Source organism: Mandrillus leucophaeus, unplaced genomic scaffold (genome assembly GCF_000951045.1).
Source record: "Mandrillus leucophaeus isolate KB7577 unplaced genomic scaffold, Mleu.le_1.0 Scaffold880, whole genome shotgun sequence".
Lineage (NCBI taxonomy): Eukaryota > Metazoa > Chordata > Mammalia > Primates > Cercopithecidae > Mandrillus > Mandrillus leucophaeus.
This window is the reverse complement of record NW_012109586.1, coordinates 1,268,840-1,283,996: the sequence shown is the minus strand read 5'-3', so window position 1 is coordinate 1,283,996 and position 15,157 is coordinate 1,268,840. Positions and strand designations below refer to the sequence as shown.

At 34.6% G+C, this 15,157-nt stretch overlaps 1 protein-coding gene across 4 annotated transcripts in view; it reads left to right on the top strand.

Annotated features, from left to right (window-relative positions):
- ORC4 (origin recognition complex, subunit 4) overlaps positions 1 to 13,691 on the top strand; it is a 96,228-nt gene extending 82,537 nt beyond the window's left edge. For 3 of the 4 annotated variants that reach the window (XM_011969313.1, XM_011969314.1, XM_011969312.1), the window contains 6 exons: positions 443 to 616; positions 5,489 to 5,575; positions 9,641 to 9,749; positions 10,554 to 10,649; positions 10,734 to 10,801; positions 13,250 to 13,691. In XM_011969313.1, coding sequence (XP_011824703.1) covers positions 443 to 616; positions 5,489 to 5,575; positions 9,641 to 9,749; positions 10,554 to 10,649; positions 10,734 to 10,801; positions 13,250 to 13,438 — 723 coding nt within the window. In that variant the 3' untranslated portion in view covers positions 13,439 to 13,691. The remainder of the gene's footprint in view (positions 1 to 442; positions 617 to 5,488; positions 5,576 to 9,640; positions 9,750 to 10,553; positions 10,650 to 10,733; positions 10,802 to 13,249) is intronic. The other variant, XM_011969311.1, reaches the window with a different exon arrangement.
- Positions 13,692 to 15,157: the final 1,466 nt, after the last annotated feature.

Here is a 15,157-nt window from a genome sequence, read left to right as displayed (position 1 = left end):
CCGGAAGATAACTTACAAATGCCATGTAGCATTTCTGGCACTTTCCTCTCCTAAAGTTGGTTTCTGCTACCTATCATGCTATTAATTTTTTAATCTCAGTTCTTCATAGAATGTACAGAATTCCTTACTGACACTCTTGTTGTTACTGTGACATATAGCTATTTAATATAGTCAGTTTTTTTAAACAATCGTATTGGGTCTTGGAATGTTACAGATTAGCTGAGAGTAACATGGTAGGAAAAAGGCATGACATCACCAGGCCAGCAGTTGCCTGGAGGGGGATTATTTAGTTTGCATGAAATGTTTTAAATGTTTAATTATGTGTTATAGACTAAACATTACTAATTATAGGTGATAGTTTACTTATATCTCTAATATTGGTACAGTTTTTTTTTTTTTTAAACATTCATCTTGCTTATAGAGATTTCTGTTTGTTTTTAAGGATATTTTGGAACTCTTAGAAAAAAGAGTGAAGTCAAGATTTTCTCACCGGCAGATACACTTAATGAATTCATTTGGTTTTCCACAGTATGTTAAAATATTTAAAGAACAGTTATCTCTACCTGCAGAATTTCCAGACAAGCTTTTTGCTGAGAAGTGGAATGAAAATGTTCAGGTAACTTAAAGGCAATAAAACTAAATGTTCCTTGCTATATGATTTAAAGCAATTAAAACACAAATTTTAGAAATTAGTAGATTAACACAGTTTCTAATATTGCTGAGGGATAAAGCTACAGGAATACAAATTATATGCTTTTTTAAAATTTTCTTGTAACAGTTGAAATGTCATATCTGCTAAGTTCTATCTCAAAAGAACATTACAGTTAAGCTTTGGGATTTATGTTATTAGTTTGAAGTAAACTTTAATGAGGCTTTAGTTTTATCTATATGTGGTTTATATTTCAGATAATTTTATTAGTGAATTTGCATAATTTACTTTTATATTTTACATATTTAGCAATAATAATAAATAGTAAATAATGATAAATAAATGTTAGTGATTCATACCTATTCTGTGTGGATTTTTTTTCTTCCAGTTTTCATTAGCAATTTCAGCTTTTACTTTGTTGGGCCTTAAGAGGCAGCACAGACTGTGGCACCTCCGGTTATATTATCTATTAGGTGATCACATCTCTCGGTCCCTGGAGACCTGAGAATCTTAGATACAAAGGCAGGTTCATATGTTGTTTTAAAGATTTGCCACACCTTTGAGACTACAAATTTACCTGTGCTTAAAATATTCTCAACACACTAGCATTTTAATCTTATGCTGTCAAGAAGCTTCAGTTGGCAAAGAGAAAGGAGGAAGTATGCATGTGTATGTGTATTTAATAACATAATTGAAAAACATTGTTAATGAATAAGTCCCTTATGGTAGAATCTCAAAAAATATTGGCCTCGTGAGAGTGGAAGATAATATGGAGTCCCTGGCTCTGAAGGAATTGGGAAAAATTGATTGATAATATTAAAATACTGGTAAGGATAATTAGATCTTTGAATAGAATTACACAGTCTATATTCAGTGACTCTATAAAAAAGATTGTTTTATTTTAAAGCAGTAGTGGTAGATTGTATTTTTTTTTTTTTTTTTTGAGATGGAGTCTTGCTCTGTTGCCCAGGCTGGGGTGCAGTGGCGTAATCTCGGCTCACTGCAAGCTCCGCCTCCCAGGTTCACGCCATTCTCCTGCCTCAGCCTCCTGAGTAGCTGGGACTACAGGAGCCTGCCACCACGCCCAGCTAATTTTTTGTATTTTTAGTAGAGACGGGGTTTCATGCGTTAGCCAGAATGGTCTCGATCTCCTGACCTTGTCATCCACCTGCCTCAGCCACCCAAAGTGCTGGGATTACAGGCGTGAGCCACCACACCTGACCTCAAGTAGATTGTGTTTTTACCATGAATTCTTACATACTAATACTAAATTGGAAGCATTTTGCATTTAGTTTGTTCTTTAAATGATTATTGTTTTGATTATAAAATATAGTCTGCTCATGTAAGCACTATTAATTTTGACACATTTCATTTTTTAAAAAAGTCGTAAAAGTTTATTGAACAAAATGTAATCAGTGCAAAAAAATACATGATAAACAGTGGAAGTTTCCCATAAGACTATATCAATTCTCCTTCCTTCTACTATGGAGTAATTATTTGGTCTATAACATTGCAGAGTTTACATGCATGCTAAATATATTGTTTTTACGTAAAGGACTCAAAGCCTACATATGTTTATATTACTTTTTCCCATTGTTATGACTGATAATTCCTTGTTCTTTTTCTTAATACAACTATACATAATTGTATGTAAAAATAGCTCACATTATCTTTAAAATTCAGATACTATGCCTTGATATAATTAGGTATGGATCCTCCCTTCCACTCAAATTAATCATTCCTGAGACTTGGATAGTTCAATTACCTGAGCCAAGTGTCTTTGATACTATTTCTAATTATAGGATTCCATCTATAGGAGCACTTTCTTTGTAGTTGGTACTCCCACATTGTCCCCTCTTACCGGGGTCTGGTATGGACCAGACCTCTGGATCTTCAGCTTTTAGATCTACTTTTTAGTGCTTCACAGACTTTCATCTTCTACAACTCCTGAACTGATTGTCTTATTCCACCAGTATATTTTTCTGGCTGTTTTAGAGATGCAAATGTAGTCTTTCATAGTATTTAAATTTCTGTACTTTACATGGGCTCTTATTTTTTCCATACCTGCTCACACTTAATCTTCCTAAGGTAACTACATGGTCCAGGTTGCATTGTGCCATTTTCCATCCACCGTCCTTCCCAACTGTATTGCATTCTGAGCATCTCAAAGTGGGGCTGTAAATAAAGAGGATGCTGGGAGTTACTGGTGAAGAAGTATAACTCTGCATGACTTAGGAAATGGTAACTATATGTTAATAGTGTAACTACTCTACTTTCTGGACTTTTGTTGCAGACCTTAAATCCCCTGAATGTGAGCACTATCCTGTCATCTTTTTGACAGTCTTAATAGTCCATTTCATTAAGTAGAAGCAGCATCACTGGTGTTTGTGTCTCTGAGTTCTAATATTTTCTTCCCCTATCTTGATTATCTTATGCCTCTCTTTGGTATGTGAATAAAATGAGCTTCACTTGAAAAATCTGTCAGCACCATGGTCAGAGTCCCTGCCTTGTGGAGTAGGGTGGTAGCTGCATTAAGGGAGCTATTCTTTCTCTTAGTGCTGATTATCCAGGAAGTTATTTTTAATGGCAAGATTAAGCCAATAGCAGTGATACAGATAACAGGTCACACATGGAATCTCATCCACAAAATATCTTCAGGATAAGATGGAACCTTAATATCCTGCCTAATTTGAAGGTTTGTTTTAGCCCTACTTCAAATGAGTCAAATAAGTAAGCAGAGTAGACTCTATCTTAGCATGGCAGTATAAGAGAGATCCTTTAAAAAGAACATTTAAAAGAATCATACCTTATTCTCCTCAAATGAAATCTACCAAAGTACTGTAGCTCATGTGGTTGTTGATAATAGCCTTATCCTCAAATAGGGTATAGTGTTTGAATCAAGATGGATTTAAAAATATAATAAACGATGTTAGACAATTTTTTTTTTGTTTAAATGGCTCATGTAGATAAGGTAGGCATTTTAAAAAGCAGAGTAAGTAATTATAGAAGCAAGAAGGTGATAGCTTTTAGAAAGAGGGGGGACTGGAGTCAAACCACTAATAATAAAAAGATAAAGTAGGAAGATGGAGTATAGAAGATTAACCTTTGAAGCATCATGTCAAAAAGAGGCAAATACAGGTTTTAAAAATAATTGATTCTTGCAGAGAAAATTTCTTAAATCAATTTTGTCCCAGGTGGATTTTCTTTAGTTTTCCTAAGTGCTCCGATTTTACCACATCAACTTTTACAAGTTACAGATTACAGAAGCAAAGACTATAGTTTGCCTGTGATATTTAGCCACATATCTTCCATATTTCAATTTTAAAACTGTGGAAAAGCTAAACAAATTTTAATTTCCAGAAGTTATTTTTTTTTATGTTCACCCTGTGTACTTCCAAGGAAATTCTACCCTGTTTGTGATAGAAAAAGATATATATAGTAACCAGAAGTCCTTTAAAATACAAAGACTAGAAACAATAGCAAGGGAGTGGGAACTATAATTAATAATATGTTTCCTGAGAGTATAAAATTTCATTCCAGTAGACTAGAACTTACTTCTGAATCTGGTCTTCTTAGAGTGGACAAAGTAAAGACATGTAATTCAGCTCTAGAAAATACAGAAATGCTTAGTCTTCTGGGGTTTTTTTGTTTGTTTTTTTAAGAAAAAAGAATTCTTATTCCATGCAGATAATTTTTGAAAAATTATGTCGATCTTTTCCAGGCCTTTCTTGGCTCTGCTACCTCTGAATTTACTCTCTTTTCATCTAATCCTTTCTTCAATGCCAATGTGCCTCACCTTCCATTCAACCCTAATATACTGCAGTCACTTGCCTCTTTAGATGTTGCTTTCTCAAAAGGCCCTGGTGACCTTTGAATTTCTAAAGCCATTAGCCTCTTCTCAAATATATCTTAATGTTACAAAGTAGTTCATATTGTTGAACCCCACTTCTCTCTTAAAACTTTCTTCCCTTGTTTTCTAGATCTCTGCTGTGTCTTAGATTCTCTTCCAGTCTTTGGTATTTTTCTTACTTTCTTAGTTTTTCTCTTTTCCCACCTACTACTTAAATATTGATAATCCAAGATTCATTTCTTGAGCACATTTCACTTTTCACAGGCCATTTTGTTTCCCATAGATTATCTTTGATTTTTATCTTCTACCTTTCAAACCCTTCCTTCTCTTCTGCTACCAGTTAATTCTCTACCAGATATATCTCCTATAAGTGTCTTAATTCTCTTTTGTCTTCATTACCACTCAGATAGTTCAGACCCTCCTTACCTCTTGTCTGGACAGCTACCTCCAATTAGGTTTTTCTGCCTTTGTCTTTTTGTACATTCACTTTGCCAGTAACTGAAACTCCAGTACGTGACTACTCATTTTCTGCCAATATGTGATAATTTTCCTACTACTCATGCTGTTCCCTGTAACTGGAATGCTCTTCCTTCTTTTTTAAATCTCTTGTCTCATCCAGTTTAAGCATTATTTGTAGTGCTTTACCTTGTTTCCCTAGGTACAGTAACTCATGCGCTTGTGTTTTTGTGCTGCATTTTGTTCATTTCACTGGTATTACTGTAGTTTCCTTTATTCAAGTAGGAATTTGGGGTTAGCAAGGATTGTTTTATCATTGTGTTTATTGAATTAATGTAAAGAACAGGATAAGGAAATCAGTAGACTGGAAACTTTATTTTGGTTTTAGTGTTCTACAAATAAGACCAACATCTATTTAATAATAAATTAATATTAGATAGCATTAATAAGGCACACCAACCAGTAAGGCACAGGATTATATTTGGGTTTTAAACTACATCTTTCCTCAATTTTGTCTTCCCCCCCCCCCTTAGTATCTCTCAGAAGATAGAAGTGTGCAAGAAGTACTACAGAAGCATTTCAGTATCAGCAAAAACCTGCGGTCATTACACATGCTATTGGTTTGTATTCGTTTTGTTTTATTGCTTGTTGCTTTGTTTTTGTTTTTGTTTTTGATAGTGATGGGGTCTTACTTTGTTGCCCAGACTGGTTGCGAACTCCTGGCCTTAAGCCATCCTCCTACCTCTGCCTCCCTAAGTGCTGACATCACAGGCATCAGCCACTGTGCCTAGCCTACTTTTATCATTTTCTGTCTTTCACTAGATAATTAAGTTTTTATGGGAATTGATTAAACCTGTAGGTAAATTTTGGGAGAATCGACATGCATTGGAACACTACATTGAGTGTTCCAATCTCTGAATAGGGTTCATATCTCCTTTTATTTGATTTCTTGTTTGATTACTTTCATCAGCATTTTATAGCTCTAACTACACAGATGATGTAGTTATTTAATGTGTATACCAGTATTTAATTTGTTAGAACAATTGTAAATGGTGTTTTGAAGTTTTGGTTTCCCACATATTCATTACATATAGAATATGTGATTGATTACATATATACACTTTAATATATAGAAATGTGATTGACTTTTGTGTGTTGATCTTATAGTCTATGCTGAACTCACTTATTCTAGGAGGTTTTTTAATAGATTCCTTAGGACTTTTGATGTAGACCATTACATTTTTCACAAATAGTGACTTTTTTTTTCTTTCCAATCTGTATGCCTTTTATTGCTTTCCTTGCTTTTTTGCAATGACTAGAATTTCCAGTGTTATGCTGAATTAGAACAGTGAGAGAGGACATCCTTTCTTGTTCCCAGTCTTAGGAAGAAAGGATTCAAACTTTTACCATTAAGTATGATGTTAGCTATAGGTTTTTAATACATGGTCATTATCAGGTTGAGGTAATCCTCATCTGTTTGTAATTTGCTGAGAGTTTATTATACATGGGTGTTGGATTTTGTCAAGTGCTTGTTCTTGATTGTTTCACATGATCATATTTCTCTTTAACCTGTTGATATATTTGATTACATTATTTTTTGAGTGTTGAACCAGCCTTATATACCTGGAATAAATCCTACTTGGTTATGATGTTTTGCCAAGTAATTATGTCTTAAGCTTACATAATACCAGTATCAAACAAGAAGTACTTAATTGTTCTGAAAATTAACTTTCTTCACTAAGAGTAATTTGGTTTTAGTCTAATATTTCTAGAAAATTATGGCAGATACCTTTGAAAGAGAAGATAGTTTTGGTTTCACAGAAAAGTCATTTTTAATAATAATGATAGAATAATAATGATAGTAGCTACCATTTATTGACCAGCATATGAGCCAAGTATTGTAGATACTAGTAGTACCTATATTATGTCTGACCATTGGAATAATCTTATTTTTTATTCTTACCCCTAAAGAAATTCAGGCTCCTTAAAGCTTAATAACTTGCCCAAGGTCACATTACTAGTAGATAACAAAGCCAGGACTTAATTCAAAGCTCTCTGGCTTCAAGTTTGTGTCCTACTTGGCTGTATGGTTCACCCATGTTTACATACAAGTTTTCTTTCCTCATTGCTGTTTTTGCTGAGGAAAGTTGTCTTTTTATCCCTATTTACTTTCCCTCTATTGTCAAAAGCATACTGCCATTTTCAGCAACAACTGTCTTTATCATGAAGGAATTTGAGGACTAGTAATTTTTAGAGGAGGTATGTGTGTGTATATATGTATCTCCATCCCGGAAAATATCTCTGCCTCAATATTGTCAATATTAATGACCATTGTTCTGCCATTTTTCTATTAATTTTTAATTCCTGGTAATTAATTAAATAATGGCTTGTTTTTTGTCGTATGGGATTCTACTTTGAGGGCTGCTTACTCATATTCTTAGCTCATCCCATTATTGGTTGTCATTGTCTTACTGTGGAAGCTCATTATAGATTACAGATTTTCGGCCTCTCCAGTAACCAGAGAAATACTACAATTAAACTTTTTTTCTTGCCAATCTAGTGGCAGGGTTAAAGGTTATGCTTGATGGTATCGTGACTGACTTAAAATTTATCACTGCTGCCAACATAAATATGTGTAAGTGCTTTGGAGAGCAATTTAGCAAATTAGTTAACTAGAGAAAGATACTTATACTAGAGAAACTCTGGTTACCTAATGCACAGGAAGACGTGTCCAAGGTTGTTTATTGCAGTCTTGTTTATAATTGGGGAAAAAAAAGAAATGACAGATGTCTGTCAATAGGAAATTAGCAAATGAATAATTGTGGGTATATACAAAGAAATACAACAAAAAAATGAATAAACCAAAATTGATACTGCCTCAACATGGATAAAACCTCATAGTGAAGAGAGTTGTGAAAGTGTATTTATATAAAAGTTGAAAATTACTCTGTTGTATAATACATGTATATGTAGAAGTATATAGTATTAGGTTGGTGAAAAGTTACCATTACATTCAGTGCCAAAAATGGCAATTACTTTTGCACCAACCTAATAGTGTAGACATGCTTGGTTGTTTTATGTGGGGAAGAGTAGAGTCCCGTCTGGAGGAGATGGACTCTAAGATCATTTTCTTAAGCAGGGAAAGTAGTCATGGATATTTAATTTATTATTCTCTGTTGCCTTTGTATATGTTAAAAAAAAATTTCTTATGCCTTTGCATCCTCATAGCTTAGCTCCCACATATCAGTGAAAACATATGATGTTTGGTTTTCCATTCCTGAGTTACTTCACTTAGAATAATAGTCTCCAGTTTCATCCAGGTCATTGCAAATGCTGTTAGTTCATTCCTTTTTATGACTCTGTAGTATTCCGCAGTATATATATACCACAGTTTCTTTATCCACTCGATTGATGGGCATTGGGGTTGGTTCTACGATTTTGCAGTTGTGACTTGTGCTGCTATAAACATGCGTGTGCAAGTATCTTTTTCACATAATGACCTCTTTTCCTCTGAGTAGATGCCCTGTAGTGTGATTGCTATATCAAATGGTATTTCTACTTTTAGTTCTTTAAGGAATCTCCACATTGTTTTCCAGTGGGGCGAGGGATAAGACTACAAATATGATGCAGTGTATACTGCTCGAGTGATGCGTGCACCAAAGTCTCACAAATCACCACTAAACAACTTACTCATGTAACCAAATACCATACCACCCGTATGACAATAACTTATGGAAAAATGAAATTAAAAAATAAAAATTAAACAAAATCCATAATTAAAGGAAAAAGGAAAAGAGAAAGAGAGGGAGCACTGGCAATCTAGGTCCCAACCAGTAGGAGAATGAAGGACAAGGATTGCCAGACTCTTTGCCCAGCTAATCAATTGGCGCCTTGCGCCCTGGTTAAGGTGGAGGAGAGAGTTTCTTGGGTAATTAAATCCCAAATATTGCATGGCACATACTTATACTAAGAAACTATTGTTTATTTGAAATTGAAATTTAAGGAGAGGTCATGCATTTTTATCTGGTAAATCTTCTAACCCTAAATGACCAAATTTAACTTTTATGAAAAATACAAATAAGGAAGAAAGGAAATCTTCAAATACTTGAGTAGCAGCTCTGCTCCAGGACCTCTGTTCATTTTTGGAAACTAAAGAAGCAGCACAAGAGAAGTAGACTCTGCTTTCAAGGGGAGTTATTCCTGAGTATAAATGTGCTATTTTTTTTCTCTTTTGTATAACTGAACATAAAGCAGCTAACTGCTATCTAAATTAACACTAACCTGGCTGGATGATTAGGTGGTGAAAAAGTTAACAAGGCATAGATCTGCCTTTTGGACTTGTGTTTGGGGCTTTTATTAGTAAGTATTCTTAATTATTTTCAGTTTCTTCTCCTTGACCTACTCCTCTTTAAATATTGTTCTTCCGAACATTAAGTAAACAAGTTATGCAAGTGGGATGGGCTAGAGAGAGCAGCAAAAACTTTTTTTATGCTTTACATCTGCAGTTATGTGACACAAATTGAAATACTGTGTTTTAATAGAACTGAATTTGAGAATACCTTCCTCAGCATTAATATTTACTCTCCCTTAAGAATTGACTATACAAATTCAGAAGTTTTGCACAGTAGTATCTCCAAAATGCCCATGTAAAAACGTAATTGTTTTTCTGATCCACATTTCCCTAGATGCTTACTTTAAATCGAGTAACAGCATCACACCCATTTATGACTGCCATAGATCTAATGGAAGCAAGTCAACTGTGTAGCATGGACTCAAAAGCAAATATTGTACATGGTAAGAGCCCAGCCTTATTTTTTAAATTGTGGTTTTTAAAACTTTGAATTTAGATAATGGAATGTTTTTAAAATTACAGTAAACATGGGCATAATACTTTATAAAATACTTTTCTATCCATATAGCCTTTAACTTAGTCCTTTTGAAGGTACTATCACTCCCATTTAAAGTGAAAAAAAAAAATTTGACACTCTGCCTCTTTTGCCACATTGGAAATCCAGGTAAGACTACGTTGCTGATGTTATCATTGTATCAAGAGCTACTGAAGAGCATTCGCTGGGTTTCAGCCATTTTGGGTTCGTTATTTCCTTTTGCAAACGTAATGAACCTTTTCCTCTCCAGGGGGAGAAAAGGAATACACATATTTGGATATAATTTCCAGTTTAGGAAGTCTCTGGATAAATCCTATCCAAAGGCCCTGTGTGATTTAAAGTCACATAAAAATTGAAGTTTATTTTGTTTACTGTGAGCCATATGGTGAGTGCTTAATAATATTGTCGCTAATCTTTGTGACATTTCTAAAAGTTTAAAAATATCCTTATTTTGCAGATATGGAAAACTAAGCACAGGGAGGTGAAGTAACTTAAATTTATATAGATAATAGTGATTGGAACACATTTGAAATCTAGAATCTTGACCTTCTTCACCCCTCAAAACCATAGATCTTTCACTATATTTAAATTCTCAATAATTTGTAGCTGCTCATTTTTGAATTTTCAATAATGAAGTATTTTGCTATTTGGAGAACAGTTTTTTCAGTCTTATGTGTCATTAAACTGATAGTTTTTTTCCCTTTTACTATAGGTCTATCAGTCTTGGAAATCTGTCTTATAATAGCAATGAAACATTTAAATGACATCTATGAGGAAGAGCCATTTAATTTTCAAATGGTCTATAATGGTGAGATGAGACTTAAGTAGCTTTTTTCTGACTCTTCCCCACTGCTTATTTGAAGGTATAATGTTGTCATTGCTTTCTACCCAGAGTTTCAGAAGTTTGTTCAAAGGAAAGCACATTCTGTTTATAATTTTGAAAAACCTGTTGTCATGAAGGTAAGATTTAGTTTGCTATTTTTCTACAGACAAGTATATTTTTTACATCCAATTTGATTATGTATTAAAATTGCACTTTCATTTTTAAATATTAAGTATTATAGAGATTTTTTAAAAACAATTATCTAAAAATGAAATATTTTGAAAAAATCTGAGGAAGTGACCAGTTGTTTTAGTTTGTGGAGGTATACTGCCCTCTGCTGTCTCTTCATAGCACTTGCATCCTGAAAACAACTATTCAGTATAGTGTGTGATACAACCTTTCCCTTTCCAACCCAAGGATTGATTGGCTTTTATAATCGCAGCAGTAAAAGAAAAAAAATGAAAATAAGAGCCATTAAGAAACTTAAAAGACAAAATCTCACTGGCCTGTGAGGGGATACAGACAAAGTGTTATTTGGGGGCTGAGTCATGAGTTTTACAACTTCAGGACTTCATGTAGATTACCATTGTCCACTACAAAGATAATGTGAGCCATGTAATGTAGTTTTAGATTTTCTAGTACCTGTAAGAAAAAAGGTGTAATTTTAATTATATATTATATTTAATTCAACATATCAAAAATGTGTCATTCTATAATCATAGAAAAACAAAGTATTTTCCATTCTTTTGAATTAAGTCTTTAACATTTGGTGTACATTTATACTTACAAAGCACATCTCAGTGGCCTAAATATTCACTGGAAATTCTTGCTGTTTAGATTCCATAAAATTTGTAGCTGAGAAAGTAAATTTACATTTTGAAATTGTTCTAAACATGCTTAGAATTTTTTAATAGAATTAAATATCCATTTTTAAGTTTAAATAAAAATTGAGTCACCATTGAAATGCTGAGTAGCCTAGTGTGGACAGTGCAGCTCTTGAGGATTTTAAGGAATGAAACTTTTTTAAAACAGTGGATCCCCAAGTCCACTGGCATCCCTTGTAGGCCCTAGTAATCAGAATTTCATTTCCTGTAGCAACAAAAATGAGTACAGGGCACTGCCATTTCTTCAAAGAAACAGGAAAAGTATTTTACAATACTGGATGGTTTTTTTCCCCTAATAGTCTTATTTTGTGAGAGTTGTGAAAATGGAAAGGTTACCCAAGTATTTAAATTTTTTGAGTTTGTTTGTTTTTTGTTTTTTGAGATGGAGTCTCCTTCTGTTACCCAGGCTGGAGTACAGTGGTGGGTGCAATCTTGGCTCACTGCAACCTCTGCCTCCCGAGTTAAGCGATTCTCCTGCCTCGGCTTCCTGAATAGCTGGGATTACAGGCGTGCACCACCATACCGAGCTAATTTTTGTATTCTTAGAGACAGGGTTTCACCATGTTGGTCAGGCTGGTCTCTAACTCCTGACCTTGTGATCTGCCCACCTCGGCCTCCCAAAGTGCTGGGATTACAGCCTTGAGCCACTGCGCCCGGCCTGCATTTAAATTCTCAATAATTTGTAGCTGCTCATTTCTGAATTTTCAATAATGAAGTATTTTGCTATTTAGAAATGTTTTAAATCTGCATAGTTCTATTCAGCTCTAACACCTGCAGCCTCCAGTATTTTCTCATTTGCAGATATGAAGGTATCTGAGCTGTTTCTCTATCAGAAGAATTTATGTGATACATAGAGAATATGCTCCAGTGATGTTTTTTACAGTGAGTTGTAAGAATATAATAGAATCCTCAGGAATCTATTTCAGTGTATTGTTATTTAATGGTTAGTATATCATGATTTAATGGTTTCAGTTTTTTTCATACCCTAATAACGTACCTAACACAACACTGAAGGTCAGAAAAGATACAATACGTGAATATTAAGGATAAGAGGAAGCAGACAGGAAAGAGCCCTATTAAGATGGGGAAAATGGAAGAATGTTGTGACAGTCTCAGTCTGACTTCTTAGAGGAAACAGGAGCCTGTCCCCTCTCCATGTCCATACCACCCTGTTGAATCCTTTACTTACAGGATCAGCTGAATATGCCTAGTTGACTCAAGGGTCTTTTTCTGCCTCCCTCTTTGTTACAGTTGTTAACTTTTTACATAGCAAAGCAAAGGTAGAGACAGACAAAATATAAATGCAAATCTGAGTAGCTTAGGTAATCGATCAGAAAGTCGTATCTGATTCTTAGGTTTTTACAGACAACTGGAAACACTTTATTAATTAAAGTACTAGGAGGAACTATGATAGAGAATGAGGCCAGGAAGAAAACCGTTATTGTATATATTGAATTAAAGTTTGCCATATTTATATTCAACAATATATGGACAAGTAAGTGTGCATTGACACTGTTTTACCTGATAATAGAGTTTTTTATGGGGTTGTGAGAGTTTTTTTAGTCCTGTTGATAGTTGTTAGTTTGTTTCCCAGTACTCTGTTCTGCAGCTGACCAAAACACTAACTGTTCTCTGGGAGAGACCAGGAGAGTTGTTACTCTCCTCTCCTATTCAACCTAAACTATTTCTTTCATCTTTCAGGCTTTTGAACACTTGCAACAATTAGAATTAATAAAGCCCATGGAAAGAACTTCAGGAAATTCACAGAGAGAGTACCAGCTGATGAAACTGCTTTTGGATAATACTCAAATTATGAATGCTCTGCAGAAATATCCCAACTGTCCTACAGATGTGAGGCAGTGGGCAACATCCTCACTGAGCTGGTTATGAATATAATCAGTGACTTCAACTTTGGCATTTCATTCATACTTCTGTAGAGAACGAAAAACTATTGTCCTTTAACATGATAATACTAAACATTCTATAAATATTTTTGTATTTATGTGAGACTTGCATGTCTACTGTCTTGGCTGTGTCTTGCCTTTTAATCATGAACAGTTACATGATTTATAACTTCAGTAATTGAGATTACTTTGTAAGTAGCAGTTCAGAAGAATAAAATATGACTGTTTTAGGGACTAGACCATGTGCTTTTTTAACACTTATATATATAATGGTCTATTTGAAGAGCTCACTTCAACCTAACAGCTAGATGTCTTTACAAACCTTAAACCAAAGGAGTAAAAAAACAATCGTAACAACTGAAGTATAAGTAACCTTTGGTACAGTAGGTTTGCTGCAGGGTTTTTTTCTGTCCACAAGCAAATTTTGGATTCTATCCCAGACTCAGGTTTTCTAGTTCAGGAGACTAACCAGCTTAGTCAGAAGATGGTTCACATGGAAGGAAAAGGCCAAGGAGTTTGAAGATTTTTCTTCTAGATATCTCAAAATGTGGTACTCATACCATCCACATCAGAATCCCTTGTAGGATTTTCTAAAATTACAGATTGTTGAGCTTACCATAGGTCAAAAGGATTGGAATTTGCCTTCTTAACAAGTATAGTCATGGCACCACATAACATTTTGGTCCGTGACATTGTATATATGAGGGTGGTCTTGTAAGACTGTACCATATTTTTACTGTACCTTTTCTATGTTTGAATATACAAATGTTTACCAGTGTGTTACAGTTGCCTACAGTATTACAGTAACATTCTGTACAGCATTGTAGCCTAAGAGTAATAGGCTAGGCTGTATGTATAGCCTAGGTGTGTAACAGGCTATATACCATCAGGGTTTGTGTAAGTACACTCTGTGATGTTCATCCAATGATGAAATCACCCAGAGACACATTTCTCAGAACATAGCCCCATCATGAAGTGACGTGACTGTACCAGAGATTTCTGGAAAAGCACTCCCAAAAGTAATGAGACATGTATGGCAATGTTAACTGAACCTGTATCAAACAGTAAATCCCTGAGGAATGTGGAAATGTCAGTAAAAGCATTGTCTTTTAAGTAAGTTCCAAGATCCATGAATTAACAGAGGCATATATTTAAAATGAAATTTAATAAGCACTTAAGTGACTTCATTTGTTCAAGAATATTTGATTGCCTACTGTGTGCATGGGAGGTTTACAAAAGACAGACTGTCCCTATGCTTGTGCAGCTTACAATCCATTTAACTGTTAGAGGCCCTGTGAGATGTAGGTACTGTTATTTACAGATTAGAAAACTAACAAAGCAGTGGCAATGCTGGGAATAGCCAGCAGGCTTGGAATTCAACTCAGTTTAACACCAAAGGCAGTGCTATTAAAACCTGAGGTTCGACAGTGGATTCCTTACCAAATAGTTTTTAAAGTATGCTCTAAGGCACAATGTTTTAATGAAATCTTGGATACAAAGTGGAATAAAAAATTCCTGTGCATAAAAGTAGCTCTTCAGTAGTTACAACATATTCTTTTGCATACATAGCCTTTCCTTCCCTGCAAAAAGTCAAACCTTCTAAGTATTCAGATCCCTGTCATTTACTTTTCAGCAGTCTCATTCAGGCTAAGGCTTGCATACTGATTCTGTGCCATAGTCTACACATTTTTAGGGGATATTTCAC